The sequence below is a fragment of the Aulonocara stuartgranti genome (assembly GCF_965226115.1).
Source record: "Aulonocara stuartgranti genome assembly, chromosome: 11".
Taxonomy (NCBI): domain Eukaryota; kingdom Metazoa; phylum Chordata; class Actinopteri; order Cichliformes; family Cichlidae; genus Aulonocara; species Aulonocara stuartgranti.
Window position 1 is genome coordinate 36125568 of NC_138947.1, and position 16048 is coordinate 36141615.

General features: G+C 38.6%; 2 protein-coding genes across 12 annotated transcripts in view; one reads left to right on the forward strand and one right to left on the reverse strand.

The window, feature by feature from the left end:
* The window catches only part of tsnare1 (T-SNARE Domain Containing 1), a 292734-nt gene that overhangs the window by 155202 nt on the left and 121484 nt on the right, over positions 1–16048 (forward strand). For all 11 annotated transcript variants that reach the window (XR_014279539.1, XR_014279540.1, XM_082551056.1 and 8 more), the window contains exons 5-7: positions 10397–10487; positions 10594–10668; positions 10837–10893. Coding sequence is in view for 9 of the 11 variants with exons in the window: in XM_082551056.1 (XP_082407182.1) it covers positions 10397–10487; positions 10594–10668; positions 10837–10893 (223 nt within the window). In the remaining 2 variants the exon portion in view is untranslated. The remainder of the gene's footprint in view (positions 1–10396; positions 10488–10593; positions 10669–10836; positions 10894–16048) is intronic.
* LOC309716914 (uncharacterized protein) lies at positions 2386–4682 on the reverse strand. The gene is made up of 3 exons (XM_082551051.1): positions 4002–4682; positions 3648–3767; positions 2386–3208 (listed from the first exon to the last, which is right to left on the reverse strand). The coding sequence occupies exons 1-3, from the start codon at positions 4420–4422 to the stop codon at positions 2718–2720; spliced, it is 1032 nt and encodes a 343-aa protein (XP_082407177.1). The 5' UTR covers positions 4423–4682; the 3' UTR covers positions 2386–2717.

Consider the following 16048-nt stretch of genomic DNA (forward strand, 5'->3'; position numbering starts at 1 on the left):
AGCGTGCCCGCTCCGATCGGCTGTAAAGGGTTAATTACTAAAACTAAGGCTACGTTCACACTGCAGGTCTTAATGCTCAATTCCGATTTTTTGATCAAATCCGATTTTTATGTGGGCTTGTTCACACTACAAATAAAATGCGACTTCAAACGTGCTGTAGTGTGAACGGTTCACGGCCCTCAAAGCGACCCGCATGCGCAAAAGAAGACATCACGCACAACACGCTCTGTTTACGGAAGTAAAAATGGCGGCTACAGAGCGAGTAGGTGTTGTTGCAGCAGTTTATCAATTTATGCACAGTCATAACCGACAAAATTTTAACAAATTAATCAGAGAAAGGAGGACACTGAGAAAAAAGAGAGTCCGTGCTTTAACAATGGCCTTGTTTGGAGCAGTGGCTGCTACCTCCGTGCAGAGGTATATATGGACACGGAGTCGGAACCAGGAGTGGTGGGATTGGGATGTGAGAGGCTTCACTGACACGGAGTTCATCCACAATTTCAGGATGTCAAGACAAACACTTGAATACCTCTGTCAGCGCCTTTCAGCTAGAATGCTTAGACAGGATACTCATCTCCGCCAATCCATACCTGTGAGCAAGCGCGTTGGAATCGGGCTGTATTGGCTGGCAACAGGCGCATGTTATCGGACCATGTCAAACCTGTTCGGAGTTGCCAAATCTACAGTTTGTTCCATCGTCCATGAATTCTGCTTTGCGGTCCGCTATGTCCTCATGCCTGAGTACATTAAATGGCCTCGAGGAGATGACCTGATACAAGTTATTGAAGGCTTCAGACAGCGATGGGGGTTCCCACAGTGTGCCGGAGCAATAGATGGGAGTCACATTCCCATCACTGCTCCTGAGGACAATCACTGTGATTATTTTAACCGCAAAGGCTGGCACTCTGTCCTCCTTCAGGGCGTCGTCGACCATCAATTCTGGTAAGCATACTATGATCTACTAATTATGAAAAAATTGAAAGGGAAAAAAAACATGCATTTGAATGGCTCAAACATATATACAGAGCTGGACAAAAAGTAGTCGCCTAAAGAATTATGCAAGTAACTGTTTGATCAGAAGTGTGATGAACATTTTGTGTTTTCCTTCAGTCTCTCTGTTTTCTCCTAATTACCCACATCTTTCCTGCTTCCAGTAATTCCCTATGCATTTTAACTCACTTTACTTGTATTGTTTTTTATGTAACATATTTTTAAATGATTACTATTAAATAAATGAGTGATCCTTTATAAATTGTCATAAGTAATCAACTGTGGCTCAATATAGTAGTGAACTGTTACTTTTACAAGTAAAACTACTCTTAAAAGGTAAAACTTATACTACCCACCTCACAGATTTCATATATTTTATTAAAATATATTGCATTTTCTGTCACCCATACCCAGACCAAAAAGTATTGTTTGACTGATGGCCCGTAATATAAAGACTTGTTTTGGACTTTACGTTTCGCAATTTTGCCTTAAGTTATGAATTTATTTTGCTGTTTACATATCTCCTGATAATTATCCTTATTGCTGTTTTAGAGAAGATCAGTGCTTCAAAGGATAGTTGCAGACATCTGTCAGAATCTGCAGATTTACAGTAGAAATAAAATGTTCACGTTTCCCAAACGTTGTCTTCCCAACAGTTTCACTAACATCTACACTGGATGGCCAGGAAGCGTCCACGATGCCAGGGTTCTCAAGAATTCTGAGATATACACAATGGCAGAGAGAGGGGAGCTATTTCCACCAGTCAGTATCTTTGAACACAGTGAATTGTAATTAAAATTGTTTTACCATTCTACCTTGTTGATATATGTCACCTTGTATTCACATAATCTTTAGGTTACAGAAGAAATCATGGGTGTTGAAGTTCCAGTCATGCTGCTCGGTGACCCTGCATATCCCCTGCGAAGCTGGCTGCTGAAGGGATATGCAGATACAGGAACCCTAACTGAAGAACAACAATACTTCAACCAGAGACACAGCAGAGCCAGGATGACAGTGGAGTGTGCATTTGGCCGACTTAAGGGTCGGTGGAGGTGCCTTGGGAAACGTCTTGATGTGGACATCCACACTGTTCCCACAATAATAGCTGCATGCTGCACACTCCACAATGTGTGTGAAAAACATGGTGAAGCTTACAATGAAACTGATAAAACTGATCTGCGTGATTCTAGAGGTACCGAAGGAGGCATCTTACCAGATGTTCAGCCAATAAGAATCAGAGAGGTGCTGACCCAATTTTTTCATAGTCAACGTTAAGGCACAAAAGCCATGGGTTCATCTCATTGTCAATAAATTTGAGCTTGATGTTTAAGTGATGCATTCACAAAATTTAAAGTAAAGCATTCAAAGTTTTTTTTTTTTTATGGAAAATATTTATTTTGACGTGTGTAACATGTACACTTCTTCCTCTGAGTACTGAAATTGCAATGTTGTTTGTCTCAAAACATATAAGTTTGCATATGAAAAGCACAAATTAAATCTGAAAGAACCACTGTCCTCAGCAGTACTGAAAATCTCTAACAACAAACAAAGCATTTTTGGATGCAACGATAAATAACCAACACTTTGCATTGAAAGTAAAGCCCCTCCAAAACAATATTAACATAACATTAACTGAAATATTTTTGGAGTATCCATTTAAAATACATTAAGTGAACCATGTGCAAAACTTGCTTTTCATAACATTTAAACTAATGCCTTAAAGTAGTTTAATCCTGTTCATCTGGAGGAGGGTAGGATGACATAAAGGCCTGGTTAAAGGATGCATGCTGAGCCTGGTCTCGAGGGTTTGGTCGTTCTGGTCTAAAGGGCTGACCCGGATTGTGAGATGGTGAAAGGGCATTACCAAAAGGAAGAGGTTGAGCTAAATCTTGTTGGAAAGACAGAGACTGATTGGACATCTCAAATAGTGGAGACTGAGATGAAGCCATGGGGTATGGAGGGGAATGGATGACTGAAGACTGTGTTGGGCAGTAAAGATGTGGAGCCTGTACTGCCTGCTGGTAGAAAGGTGGTTGTTGGCGTGTGATGAGCTGGGTCAACATGGACAGCACTTTAAGATCATGCTCATGCTGAGCTGCTTGCATCTTCAACAGAAGCTCCGACTCATCATTCTTCAAGGCGCTTGTAATCTTGTCCGCAAATATTTCCAAAGTTGACTCCATCTTTGACTTTCTCTTCCTGCTCTTGGCAGATGTATCTGTAAAGGGAATAGTTGTTTGTGTTATTTCAACAAAAGGATAATTTTTATGTTTGAAGGACAGAGGGAATTTCCATATGCAGTTCTGGTACACACCTTGGAGAAATTAGAACATCACCATATCAGTACAGGTCAGAAATTAAGACTGGGGTATTTGATCATTTGAGTCAACTCGTGGTTTTTATTTAAAAAACATTGTACAATCTACAGCATGTCTTACATTACAATCTCACCCTTCCCTCTCATTGACAAAATGAGTAGTATTAATTAAAAGATATGTGTGCTTTATCCATGCTTAGACATCTAGAGTAAAATTTAACTCATTATTTTGCCTTGTGAGGTCTCGACATGACACCTTACTTAGAAAAAACGTTTTTATTCAATGTGATGATGAAAAGTTTGCAACAACAATGTTCTATTTGATATATGGGTTACTTACTTCTGGTTTGTGCATTCTTCTTTATGGAATTATCTGCACTCACTGCAGATGAAGAACTTTCCTCTGATGCAGAATCAAATGTCAGTGACACAGGAGTATCCTCACCCAGTGTACAGGCGCCTTTCGAAAATACAACCATACAACCTATTAAAAAGTTATATACATGGTTACAGCTGATGTAGTTCAGCCTTCATTTAGAATTACGCTATTGCTGTCATATAGAATGTTTTCAATTTTTGTTCAGTAATTTATTCAGTTCTGTTATGTTTAGACATGTGTTATACAGTACGTTTAATGTAACGTTACTTGTACTTAGTTTTATTCTCCACACATGACTACAACAAGTTAGCCTACCTTTTTCACTGTTGAGGCTGGGAGCTGGACTGGCGCTAGCCCCTGGACTTTCAGGCTCCTCTTCAGCTGTTTCAATGGAGCTATCGATCAGCTCTATTGGCTGACAGCTGGGTTTGTCCCCCAAAATACGGTCAAGCTCATCATAAAACGGGCAGGTGACTCGACCACGTCCGCTTCGTTTGTTTATATCTTTAGCTTCTTTAAACTTGGCTCTGAGGCTCTTGACTTTCCTCTGACACTGTAGCCACGTTCGCCTGTGCCCTCGTCCAATCATTTCTTTGGCAATGCACTCGAACACAGCCCGGTTGCGATACGACCCTTCAAGTTTAGCTTGGATAGAATTGTCTCCCCATATGCTAATCAATTCCGCAACCTCAGTTTCGGTCCACTGACCCGCTCCGTCTCCAGTTTCCGCCGCCATGCTTTTTTGGTTTGTCTTCTCCGGCGCTGATAATTGGCGTCTGTCTCGTGTCAGTGACGTAAAAGACGGATTTAATGCGACCTGACCGTTCACACAGCAGTCGCTTTCTAAAACATCGGATATGTATCGGATTCAGTACCACATACGAAAGTGACCCAGATCGGATTTGAAAATATCCGATTTGTGCCGTTCACACTGTCAGACCATGATCGGATATGGGTCGCATAGGGTCAAAAAAATCGGATTTGATGCGCTTTCGCCTGCAGTGTGAACGTAGCCTTAGATATTGCCAAAAGTACTTGCTCATGTGCCATCACGTATATGAACTCAAGTGGTATCTCATTCTTAATCCACAGTGTTTAATATGATGTCAGCACTATTTGCAGCTATAATAGCTTCAACTGTTTTGGGAAGGATTTCCACAAGGTTTAGTAGTATGTTTTGGGGAATCTTTGACCATTCTTCTCGCAGCGTATTTGTGACATCAGACACTGATGTTGGATGAGACGGCTTGGTTCACAATCTCTGCTCCAGTTCATCCAAAAGGTGTCCTTTCAGGCTGATGTCAGGACTCTGAGCAGGCCAGACAAGTTTTCCCACACTACTCATCCAGATTTTTATGGACCATGCTTTGTGCACCAGTGCACAAAGTTGGGAGCGAGAAATTGTCTGCTGACTCTGCTCCATGAGCTGACTCTGCTCCATGATTTTACACGCCTACCACTTTGTGTCTGAGTGGCTGTTGTTCCCAATGACTTCCATGTTTTATAATATACCATATTTTTCGCACTATAAGGCGCATTTAAAATCTAATTTTCTCAAAAACTTGACAGTGCGCCTTATGTATGAATTCTGGTTGTGCTTACTGACCGTGGACCGATTTTATGTGGTACACGGTGCCCCAAAATCTGTCAAAAAATGTTTCAGTCTGACTTTGGTAAGCTACGAAGCCGCACTGCTTGATGGATTGCCGGAGCATTACGGCTGCCGTAGTCAGCAGCCTTGCAGAGTAATCTGGGTCCAAAACTCCGTCCACTTCAGGTTCCAAAGTCAAACGAACACTGCGCCATCACTGAGAGATAAAAACTGTCTAAATTCTTTCATCTTTAATAAAATGATCAGCGTTGCTGCTTTACCAGGTGTAACAATTAAGTTTAACATCCAGGCATCCATGGAAACAGAATTTATTAAATTTAACAGAGTTAGAAGTTAGCAGGAAGTTAGCTCGCTAGTTTCCATCTAAACATGATATAGCATGTTCTGACTGAGAGATTTCTGAAAAAATCATAACGTACAGCTCTGCTATCACTTCCAACATAAATGAAGACAGAAAACTAAACAGCAGTGATGTTTGTAGGGTTACTGAAGTTGGGCTAGCTGGTTTATAATGATGTGCTACCTGATCACTAGCGACACAGCTATGTTAGAATAACATAAACACAGTGAAGCTGGAGGATGAACGCTAACTTTTTTCCACTTGATAAAAGTTTACGCGAAGGTTCCTGATGGCTAGGGACAAATGCAATCGCATGGAGGATGCTGTAAACGGACCAGACTTCAGTCAGGAGAACAACTGAGATAATTCATCCACAATACGAGGTTAGTTATTAATCATTAATCATTAGTCATTAATATACTGCAACAACATGGGGGTAGAGCCGCTGGAGAGAATTCAGCATTAATGAATCAGTGGTATGGAAGAGGAAGCAAGTAAATGAGTTGAGTAAAGTTTGACTTATCTGACTTTGTTTTGCTTAATGAGCTTATAATCTGGTGCGCCTTATGTATGACAACAGACCCGTTTATCGACAGTGCGCCTTATGGTCTGAAAAATATGGTAACAGTCGACTGCGGAATATTTAGAAGCATGGGAATTTCAGGACTTGTAGATCTTTATTGATTTATCAAACTATATCAGACTCCTTTCTCAAAGTTTTACTCTTCCAGAGTAAATAGACATGGACATTTCTCACCTGTCATTGAGAACTGAGGTAAAAAGTGGCCTTCTACAGATGGTAAAAACTCTGGGGAAGATCTGGATCTATTTCAGTAGTAGTAGAAACATGTCAGCTACTGCTGTTGTGGGGTGCAGTCTAAATTCAATGTTTCTGATCATTCCTGCCTGACTAAACCATGATTGTCTTAAGGCAGCCACTGTCGCTGGGATTATTTACTTGAATTGGGAGGAGTCAGAAAATAGAAGTAATTTGGTTGGAATCTGCAATCTACTGTAGTGGTGAAATTTCACACATTGTAACTTATAAAAAGGTGAGCATTGACCTATCTATGCTATAGATTTGGTTTAGCCTCATGCTAAATATGCTAATTTAGCATCTTGCCCAATTTAACCTTAAAAAAAACAACTTTTTTGTCTTTTTTCTGTATATGTTCTAATGTGATGAGATGTATAAACACAAGGATATAGGAAGACATAGACCACTGTCTTTCACCACATAAAAGTCTTCAGCAAGTGCGATACACACACAAAATTACTTTTTACTTTGTGTGACATATTTTCTGCTAGTGAGATTGTCTTGACACTCTGACACCTTGTGCGATAGATTTGTTACTTCTGTCAGAGATTTTCATTTATTTATATTTTTTCTTATTGGCACAAAGAGCTCTCTAATATATACACCATGTGTATATATTAGTTGTGCCTTCTGACGTTAAATTGATTAAATTGATTGTAATATTTTGTATTTTACTGATTATAATACTATTTGCAGCGATTAGAACCAGACTTTACCATTACCTGATTGGAAGTGGGATGTGTATGTACTCTAAAAGCCGATTAGGAAAGCTATGGCATTGCCACCCACTGTCTTGGTGGTAATTTGCACCTGCATTCAATACTGAAATTAATAAATATCATGTGGCTCAGAAGGCACTTTTCCAAACGCCATCATTACATTCAAGATGGAGGACATCTCAAATTCGTACAAGATGTACCCAGAAAGTGAGCACATTATTATCCACTGGTTTGATTTGGAGATGATTTGAAATCTAGAGAATGTCTTTATGTTCAAGGACATATTTTTTCCAATTGAAGCTAAGCACTTCTAAGCTAAGCACTGAGCATCATTTGCATATTAGTACAATGTGCAAAGGAAACAACTGAGGGCATGATTCTTAATGGCAATATACTGATATCTATGGTGAGTGGGGTTAGCGTGAGAGTGGGTAATGTCCAGTTTCATGAACAGTACTGTTTAGCAGTTGAAAACTGATCAAATTCTTATGACTGGATTTGGACTATACATTTCTAGCAGAGGAAATTAAGAATAGAATTAAAGAAAGAATACGGGTTCCATGTCATGTTGCTGTTGCTGCTCATTTTTAAATGTGTTTCGTATTGTATGTAAGTGCAGTATAAAATCAATGGGGAATGTACAGTGCAAAGTACACAACTGCAAAGATTTTTTCTCATTCCTTAAGATCCCTTATTTACCAGCCATACAACTCTGCTGTGTCACCTTAGTGGCTAACATGACAGAGCATTAGCTGGATGTGATTTTAAACTAATCCTTCATGTCTTTTGCATCCTTATGGCTAAATGATGATGCATCAGGGTGAAGTTTAGCATTTCTTAATCTTTTTTTTATATGTGCGTGTATCTGTGAGTGTGTGTGTGTATGTGCACTCTGTCTGAGTCCGGTGTGTGTAAGCATTCTAATCATGCAGCCTACTGTTATGGCTGATCATATAGAAAAATCAATACCAAAACTTAGAAATCTGTGATTTTATACAGGAGGGGAAATCATTTGATTCCATGGTGAATTTGTATGTTTGGTTACTTAAAACTGAACAGTCTGTAATTTTTTTATGGTCGTTTCATTTAAATGGAGGGAGAAAGAATATCAACCAAAAATCTGAAAGAAACACATTACATAAAAGTTGTGAATTGATTTTTGTCCCATCTTTCTCCCCTCACCCCCAACTGGTCAGACTCGGAGTCTGGTTCTGCTGAAGGTTTCTTCCTGTTAAAATTAGTTTTTCATTCCCAATTTACCAAGTTCTTGCTCACAGGTCGTTGTCTGACTGTTGGGTTTTTTACTGGATTATTGTAGCTTACAATATAATGAGCCTTGAGGTGACTGATTTGACACTTGATCAGTTGATACCAAAGAGTTGATTTTGGTTTCATCTGACGAACGCACTTTCTCCCAGGCATTCTATGAATTGTTTAGATGTTCACTGGCAAACTTAAAATGAGCCTGTACATGTGCCATCTTGAGTAGGGGGACCTTGAGGCAGTTGCAAGATTTCATTACAACGTATGTGTGTTACCAATGGTGTTCTTATTGACTATGGTATACTTTAAACACATCAGGAGAAATCAGAAGTATTTGTAATTGATTCCTTGATTGATCAATTGTAATCCCAATCAGCGGGAGCCAGCATTCTGGCTGGGTTAAAACAAATTCATGGTTTTAACCCGAAGGTCAATCTGAAAAAACATTAAAATGGCTACAACTGTTACTCTGATCAAGTCTGACAACTATCAACTATAACAGAAGTTATAGATTGGAGACTTTTGTGATTCATATACATGTATATGTCGTAGTATTTGTATTTGTAGTATTTGTATTAGTATTAAACTCGTCGTCTGGCATACATGGAAGTAAGGAGAAAAGAGAAGGCCAGTTTTACTGGATGTAAAATTCCTTTAAACTGTGCTTTTTTACCATGTGACTAAAATGCACCTTGCCCTTAAGTGGTTAACTGGTGATTGGACAGGTGTTAAGAGGTTAAAGTCTTAAATCTTGATTAAAAAATAAATATGAAACTTCTGCACAGAAACAATTCTTCTGTATTACGACTTTGGTCAGGGGAAGTTGGCTGCAGTCCAATTTAATTATTTCTTTACAGTAAAACTTTTATTTTAAGCAGCAAAATTAACTTCAACCTCTTCTAACTTCCATGGCTTTATAACCGTCTTTAACCCTGTTCCACACAGATAATAGCTTGTGTTTTTCAGGCGTCCCCCCGCGACACTTTGGTTTTTCTCACAACAGACAGTGACATGCTCCTTCCGGGCTAGTCCACTGGAACCTGCTTGTCCACCCGTCCTTCCACCAGCTTTATGTAGATCAATATTTGAGTAGCTGCAACAGAGGTGTGTTTGTGGAGCTCCCTATCTCTGTGGGGCAGCCTGTTATAGTGTCAGGTTTGGAGGATGGGAGTTCAGGGTGTGTGTAAGCCCAGGATGACCTGACAGCTTAGATATTTAATAACTGTCTTAACCTGGCCTTCCAGTGGCTGTGCTGCAGAGTTATGAATATGGCTGCACTTTCAACCTTACACCCCAGCGGGGCTTGAAAGGAAAAAACATGAAAGAACAGAGAGGATTTGGCTTTTACACTCTTCACCTCTATCATAGTGCTGGTAATAGTCAGTCTCCCCACTGGTCAAATGTAATCTCAACCCACACATACCTGAGGGTAAGGTTGCTCAAAGTCCCAGAAGAGTTAGTCAAAAGGGTTAGCTTTTATTTTTTATATAATGTTGTAATTTATTTTTTGGGGAAAACAAGTTTTCTTCTGCCTCAAGAATATCTTCCTTTAAATACTTTGTTTAGGTATTTAAAGTCACAATTTTCAAAGCTGGCAGCAGGAGCATCCATCCATCCATAGCTTGGGCTACTCCAAGACGAGGATGTATCTGCAATAAGATATATTATTCAGTATTTACTGTTTGATTTATAAGAGACTAAATATGGTGAACCATAATCTTATCTGATAAACGTGTGTTGTGATTCGTATTTGGCAAAGGTATTTAAAATAAAATCCTTCTTAACAACCATCAAATTGGTGTAGTAGCACTTTCAAAATCAAATATAGATTTATAGACACACACACACATTTTCTGGTTATATATTATTATAGTAATACAGTATTGGCATATCTAATATCTTCTCAGTCTTTAGTAAATGTACTCTCTTTTTGCTTTCACACCATGTTTTTTTTCCCAGGCACTCCACTCAGCAGCAAACCAACAAAGTCATCACCAGCACAAGCCAACTCATCAAACAGCTCTCTGATATAATCAGTGGCTCTTCACGGGTATTTTATGCTCCCTTTCCTCCCTCACTGAATATTAGTTTGAAGAATAAACAGTAGATTAAACAACATTTGAGCTAATTGAATCTAATTCTGTTTTGTTGCACAGCAAGACCGTCTGCGACTGACCAGACTAAAGACTGAGCTCTCTGAGTCTGTGCAGCGATATGGGGATCTCCAGAAGGTATTTGCATGATGAATGCACTCCTTTGACACCTGAAATTGATGCTATGGTCATTTAGTTTTACTGAAAAGAGAACTAAAGAGATGCTGTTCCACAGATGCAAAGTCACATTTGTGCTACTTGTTGTGAGAGTCCTTGACCCTGTCTCCTCATATGCTCCTCTTTCAGAAAATTGCGGAACGCTCAAGGGCCCTGCTCCCCCCAGCACAGAAAGACAAGAAGAAGGTGAGCTGATATGGAGAGCAAAATCCTCCTTTTGTTTCACTGTCATTCGTAACAAAGTAGGATGATGAGATGCCATTTCTCTGCTCAGCTGCATTCTCACAAGGGCTCCTTTGAAGCTCAGTCTGGTCTCTTCCACTCTGTTATAATACAGTGGACTCCATTCATCACATCCCGCTCTTGTGTGCTGTGAAATTTCTTTCATCTGATTCTAATTTTGTCACCGGTGACAGTTTATTTTCACCATGTGGCCCAGCGAGAGCCAAGAGATGGGAGCTTGTGTTGAAGATATTAAAGTAACTCCTCATAGCCTTCCCGTGCACAGTTCCTTATCCCTGATTACTGAAACCAGACCATATGAAGTTAAATGTATTGAATATTCTTTGTACATGAGATGTGCACAAGTAATAAAACAGCAAATTTATCAAGGTGAATTTACGCATGTGCTTAAGGTTTGGTTCAGCACTTGCTGTAGAAACACTATTACCAAGCATAAAATATAAATATTCAACCCAAACGGTGGTGTTTTAAAGGGGACCTGTTATAATCATTTTAGATGCTGGATGCTCAGATTTATCTAAGAAACCTCCCCAGACAGAAACTCTTTGTTCGCCCTTCAGACTTCGTTTCACAAACGAGGGCAAGGCGAAGAGCTCAACTGTGATTTGTACCAGTTTTAACCTTCAAATATGTGATCGTCCCCCCCCTTCCAGTTATGCCAGTTTTAGAAATCTTTCCTAATGTTTTCTCACATGTGAAGGCTGGTGAATCAAAACAGCCCATTAAAATATTCATACAAGTAAAACTACTAACATGTTAAACATTATGTACTAATGCCGAAACCTGTTTATTCAGGTTAAAAACCTACTTGTCATGTGAGAAGTTATTAATAAAATATTTGTCAGATGTCCTCTCGTTTCTTATGGTAGTTTATTGTGCGTTATGTGTGTTATTAGCTCTCAGCTTGTTAACTGACATGAGGGGAATACTACATTGGAAGCTCAACACAGCCAAGCTTTATTTGCATTAACTGGATTGACAAAACCTAAAACCCCAGTCAGAGGTAACAGGTATCATGACAGCGTTGATCAATTTTCATGGTTAAGTCAGGCTTTGTGCTTCAGACTCTGTTCACACCCAAAGGTGCGGATCACGTGCCATATGACTCTTCTTCTGCATACAAAGATGCCTATAAGTACTCCTGACATAATGCACAACAGTGATAAAAAGCTATGAAGAACATTAGAAAAATAACAGTAAATGTAACACACTGGCATCACAGGCTTAAAGGACTTACCAGGGTGTACACTACTTCTCGGCCCAGCAGCTGGACTTGTTTCCAGCCCCTCTGTGACCATGACTTGGAAAAGCAAAGAAAATAAAATTCAACATTGCTGAAAAAAAAACACACAAGTATTTAATGCTGCAGAAAATCATTAATTTGGGGATTTAGTGCGAAGAACAGAAAATAAATATTTAAATTCCAGTTAATTATTTAAACACTGAGTTATTTCTAAGGTGACAGCCACACATTAGAGCTGTGACACCTTAAACTGGATGCATTTAAACAGTAATGCATACCATGCCATACGCTGATAAAGGAGATGTGGAAATCAGTTTATTTTGTCACCGATCAAAGTGAAATTCATTTTATTGGTTGAAGAGGTATTCTTGGTATGTGTTCTGTATTCTGTCAACTGCAGCAGTATAAAACAGACTTTGAACCAAGTTTAAAAACATTTTTACCTTTTCTGCATCATCAGTGGAGTTCATGTGGATTCAAGTGACAATGTGATGCGGTTTGCACTGCTGTCACTTTACAGCTGGACGTGACATTAGTAAGGTAACAACACATTAATACAAGAGAAAATCTCTACTGCACCTAAAACATGTAAATAAAGAATCAGTCGAAAATCTTTTAGCCAATTTCAAACCAAAAGTCAAGTTTTCAGCATACGTTACCATGGTGATTTAGCGAGGTAATAAGAGAGAAATGTTTGTGGCCCAAAACACTCTGACTTTGTACTTGACGTAGCACACTTAACCCATTAATCTTTCTTCATTGTACAACCCTCAATACTGCAAGGGAGATGGTTGGATCAACATTCAAAATAAGGAAAGCAACGTTTCTTTTTGAAATCTATCTTTGATCTAAAAATATCATCAAATCAGATCCATTCTTTCTCTGGACAATATATCCAACAGTTTTTAGAGAGAATAAAATTTCTATATTTTTTGTGTACTTTGCTAAGTTAGCTGGCTGATGTTATTGTTTGGGTTCTAGACATATTTGAGTTTCTTTTTAGGTTTTACTGGTATTCTAGTGTTGACCCTGAGATAGGCTGGCGACCTATTCAGGGTGTACCTCACCCCTCATAATATAGAATGAAAAAGACAGCTGCAAAAATAATCTTTTACACTAAGTGGATAAAGTATAGTGTACAATTGATTGCATGCTCAATCATCCAGGTAAGACACTTGAATGAGTAACTAAACATTTCTCCTACTGAAAACGGTACATCTAGATGAACAGAATCAACGTTTTGGGAGCTTAGTTCTTGGGACATTCATTTCTGATATAGCCTAGCATTAGCATTTAGCTTCTTGTAATTCCATTTTATAAAAGTACAAGCTTCAAATTTTACAAACTTGTACAATTTTGTAATATTAGTGTGAACATTATCTTGTAAAGTAAGTTAAAAAAAATATTTTGTTGTGAATATGTTTCTACTGCTGTAAATTGTTTGGGTAATTGGGGAGAAACTACAATGACATGTAGGTGTATCACGTATAGTTAAGAGGAAGCAGCTCTCTTTCTCACTCAATATCCACCAGGGTGTTTGAAGGTCTCAAACATGCTTTTCTGTTAAGCTGAAAGGAGAATGACTTGCAGTTTGAACTGGTTGAACAGTATTCTGCAAAGAACCATTGTTACTACACACACCCTCTAAAAAGCCATCTTATTTTTTTGCCCAAACAGAGAGATGACTCATGTGTATTAATGTTTTATGCCTCCCTGAAGGCCTATAACTAAGGTCTATTATTCTGCAAGCTTTAGAGATAAAGGGCTATGGAGGCAGCAAACTGTATAATACATTACACAACTTAAACTACATTCAATGCATAGCAGGAAGCTCTCTAATCAGTCCATATATTATGGAAGAATCAACTGGTCAAATATCATTTTATGTAACCACAACAACAATATTCTGACTTCTCTGCTGTACATGAAGTAGAAGACGTTAGTAGACAGGAAGTGATGAGAGGTACCCTGACGTTTGGAACGTCATCCTTATACATGCAGAAAATCACTTTTCAAACCAATGCAGACTGTTTCCCACACACATCTTCAAATGAACATCATCATAGATGACCGGAATCAACAGCAGGGAGCTGTGTGAACGTTTCTACCAGTGTGTGAACTTGTGCAATAATGTGTCAGAATGATTGTCTTGAGAGTCCCTTTCCATCCATGTAATGTACTAATATATTCTGGGGTGTTATGTATGTATGTATGTGGAGGAGTGAACACCCAGAGTGTGCTAAGGAATGGTGAGTCACAACATGGCCAGTAGACAGAGTGCTGTGACTAAGCCTGAGTTAGTTCCTGTGCTCTGACCCACACTGGTCCCTCTACCATGAATTAGCTGTGCACTCAACCACACAAAGGTGAAACACATTAGCAATGCAAAAGAGTAAGCAGACCTCGCTCCGTGTCTCTCCTCTTCCCTTATGCTTTTGCTTGCACATGAAACAAAATGTGTGCATGTACCACATGTAGCCTCAACATTCACGATCTCCACTAACACAAAGTATATACTGATAATGGCTACACCACATGCTCGTAACAGAAATGTTAACAAATTTGTACCAAAGCAAATTCATGTTTTTAACCAGAAGGTCAATCGGGAAAAAAAACATTAAAATGGCTACAACTGTTACTCTGATCAAGTCTGACAACTATCAACTATAACAGAAGTTATAGTAGAAGATTGGAGACTTTTGTGATTCATATACATATATATATATGTCATAGTATTTGTATTTGTAGTATTTGTAGTAGTATTAAAGTCCTTAGTCAATAGACCTCTCTGCATTGTTATTAATCTCTGTCTCTCTTCCACAGCATGTCTTTATCCTGTCTCCCTTCTCTCACCCCAACCAGTCGCAGCAGATGGCCCCGCCCCTCCCTGAGCCTGGTTCTGTGGGAGGTTTCTTCCTGTTAAAAGGGAGTTTTTCCTTCCCACTGTCGCCAAAGTTGGGATTTTCTCTGTATGTATTAGTGTAGGGTCTGCCTTACAATATAAAGCGCCCTGAAGCGACTGATGTTGTGATTTGGCGTTATATAAATAAAATAAAATTGAATTAAATAAACCTTTGACACAAAAAACTGCTTATACAGTTTCTGTGATGTACACAAAGAGCAAAATACAGAAAAAATCTGCACTGATGCACTTGTAGCTGCTGATTTAAGAACAGGAAAACTAGGGAGCCAAATGTACAGCTGGAGGTTTGCTAAAAGAAATTGATTTAATGGTTAGCTTAAAGTAGGTTATATAATAAATAGGTACATAAACGTAACATTAATTAATCAATTTTATTTGTCAGTGCATTTATATTTATATAGCACTAAATCACAATAACAATCACTTTAATGTGTTTTATATTGTTATACTGTACTGCCATAATAGAGAGAAAACCATAGCAATCTCCTTTCCCTCTATGAGCAAGCACTTGCTGAAAGTGGGAAGAAAATCTCCCTTTTAACAGGAAGAAACCTCCAGCCGAACCAGGTTCAAGAAGAGCAGCTTTCTGCTGAAAGTGGTTGGGGCCGATAGTGGGTAATAATGTTTAGCTAAATATAATTAATTTTTGCTTACAAAATATCAAATGAAATAATAATTTTGAAGCAATAAGATCATTTAGCGAAAAGTGAATGAAGCCAAGACAAGATAAATTGAAATTACATTATAATAATAGAAATGCAAAAAAATTGTTAATGGTGCTAATTACACATTTGAAATGTGTAAAATGCTTAGTCAAAAATATATTTTCACTGCTGTTGTTATATTTTATTCGGACACATATCACTAAAAAAACCCATCAAGCTCAGAGTTGGATTGTCCATGAATTTTAAGATGAGAGATAAAAGACAGCA